This window comes from Sinocyclocheilus rhinocerous, unplaced genomic scaffold, assembly GCF_001515625.1.
Source record: "Sinocyclocheilus rhinocerous isolate Xijiao unplaced genomic scaffold, SAMN03320098_v1.1 scaffold3595, whole genome shotgun sequence".
Classification (NCBI taxonomy): Eukaryota; Metazoa; Chordata; class Actinopteri; order Cypriniformes; family Cyprinidae; genus Sinocyclocheilus; species Sinocyclocheilus rhinocerous.
The window spans coordinates 300,617-302,973 of NW_015664998.1; the positions used below are offsets into that span (position 1 = coordinate 300,617).

At 36.7% G+C, this 2,357-nt stretch overlaps 1 protein-coding gene across 4 annotated transcripts in view; it reads left to right on the forward strand.

Annotated features, from left to right (window-relative positions):
- LOC107730716 (EMI domain-containing protein 1-like) overlaps positions 1-2,357 on the forward strand; it is a 75,061-nt gene that overhangs the window by 55,295 nt on the left and 17,409 nt on the right. For all 4 annotated transcript variants that reach the window (XM_016541603.1, XM_016541602.1, XM_016541605.1 and 1 more), the window contains exon 8: positions 402-500. In XM_016541603.1, the coding sequence (XP_016397089.1) occupies positions 402-500 (99 nt within the window). The remainder of the gene's footprint in view (positions 1-401; positions 501-2,357) is intronic.

Consider the following 2,357-nt stretch of genomic DNA (forward strand, 5'->3'; position numbering starts at 1 on the left):
AATTTATTTTGTGGAACTCAAAAGAATATATTGTGTATTGACAAAATATTTCTTTAAACCGTTAAAATATTTTCAAAATCTTATTTTGTGTTCCGTAAAAGAAAGAAAGTCATACAGGTTTGAAACGACATGAGAGTGAATAAATCATGACATAATTAACATTTTTGGGTAAACTATCCCTTTAAGTAGGTCTTCATCATTTCCTGTTTTATCATCCTTTTAAGTGCTATTTTATGAAGCATTTTATGCCTTTGTTAGTGGAATGTAATAATTGCTATCACCAAAGCATAGCGTAACCAGGTGTAAAATATAGTAATTTTCACAATTTGGGCCCGCTCACTCTGAAAGGGAAAAAGAAGAGCACTAATTCACACATTACATTATGTTCTCTGTGTCTGTAGGTAATCCAGGGTCTCGAGGTCTGCCAGGACCCAAAGGTGATGCGGGCAACAGAGGTCCAACTGGGGCTCCAGGGTCTAAAGGAACAGCTGGTCTTCCAGGTACTTTAAACCAGAGGTGGGGGACTCGAGTCACATGACTTGACTCGAGTCACAAATTGAAGGACTTGTGACTTGCTTGACTAAATAAAGAAAATGACTTGACTTGGACTTGAGATCCAGTGACTTGACTTGACCTTCATGACTCGGCAGGACTTGACTTTATAACAACTCTAATTATTATTATAAATCATTGCGACATAATTTGGTAAACAAAACGCAAGCCACTGAACCAGCGGCAGAAGTGATCAGAGTCTGCGCAGTTCATGACACTGCACAAGTACAGGAACACAGCGCGCCAAATACAGGGAGCAAGAGAATCTCCCGAGATGTTTGGATAAACACTTCAAAATTTTATGCATTTGCTGTATGCATTTACAAAGCCAGGACGTCAGCACTTCAAAAAGGAAAGGTATGTAAGCTTGTTCCGTTAGTTGAAAACAGCATTGGTCTTAAAATTCTGCTTACGTCTGTCATTAAATTAAAGTGATTATAAATTATTAATCTCGTGTTTGTAATTAACGACGTCAAACTTTAAATTCGCCGGCGTTTGCTTCTCAAAACAGTGCTTTAGTGTCAAGCATCCCTCTTTGTAAATCAATATATGGAATTGTACCACGGAAACCACAGTTTTTTAGTAGGCTTATCATTTCATATTTCTATATTCCATTTTTTTTATTAATATTTTAAATTCCAACAGAACAAACAGAAAACAAAAATGAAGCAAAACAAAAAGCTTAGGCAGACCTTAAATGCACAGCTGTCAATTTAGTTCTTAATAAGATAAAATCTAAGAAATCGATAAGTTACAAGGGAAGATACATAAACATTAACAGCAATAGGCTTCTTGTTTTGAGTCATGACAAGAGTTTTCAAGAACAATGTAGGCAATCATGCAAAGTGAAAGAAACAGTCCAAATAGGGTGTCTATATCCGATAAAAATTGTAGTCAGCATATTATTTTAAATTGAATAGCATGTTGTGTTACACACTGAAATTCTTTAGCGTGCTCCCAGACTGAATCCCAGTCGCTGGAGATATTTAGTGCAAAATCATTTTCAAACATTTGTTAAATATAAATATTATCTGTGTCTCCTAGGATGGTCAAACTCAATATAACAAATATGAGATACATATTTTTATCTTGTATTTTTATCAATATTTTCTCAATTACAGACTTATCGGTATATAAAGTAGTATTTTGCCATTATTATTATTTAAAGCTGCAGTCCATAACTTTTTTTGGTTAAAAATGATGCGAAATCATTATTTGAGCAAGTACATGACCAGCCAGTGTTCAAAACTATCGCCTTACTTTAGCCCGATTCACAACGGTTAGCTTATAATAATGTTTTCTAATTTGAGTGGTACGTGTAGGTTTTCGTGGGAAATTCAAGCATGGCACTGCGTCATTACGTCACGTCTGTAAACAAAGAAGTTGTCCCGGCTAGTTGGCTATATCGCATGTGAGGATCCTACAGGTGGCAGATCGTTTATAGCAGGGCTGTCCAAACTCGGTCCTGGAGGGCCGGTGTCCTGCAGAGTTTAGCTCCAATTTACCTCAACACACCTGACTAGAAATTTCACATTAAGAATTTGAGAATAAAGTTTTACAAGAATAATAAGCACGGTTTGATGTGATATGAGCTAATTTGGATTAAATCACCATTGGTAGCCGATTTATTGTAATGTTTTTTTCCTCAGTTGGTCAGAACTAGGGCTGCACGATAAATCACATGCGATATTTAACGCGCATCTGGTCAGGAAGCCGGTTCTGTAATCAGCGGTAAATCTCCATCATGTGCGTGCTTTCACATGGAGCAGCATTAACTACACAGAGCCGTTGTTCACTGACAAGCT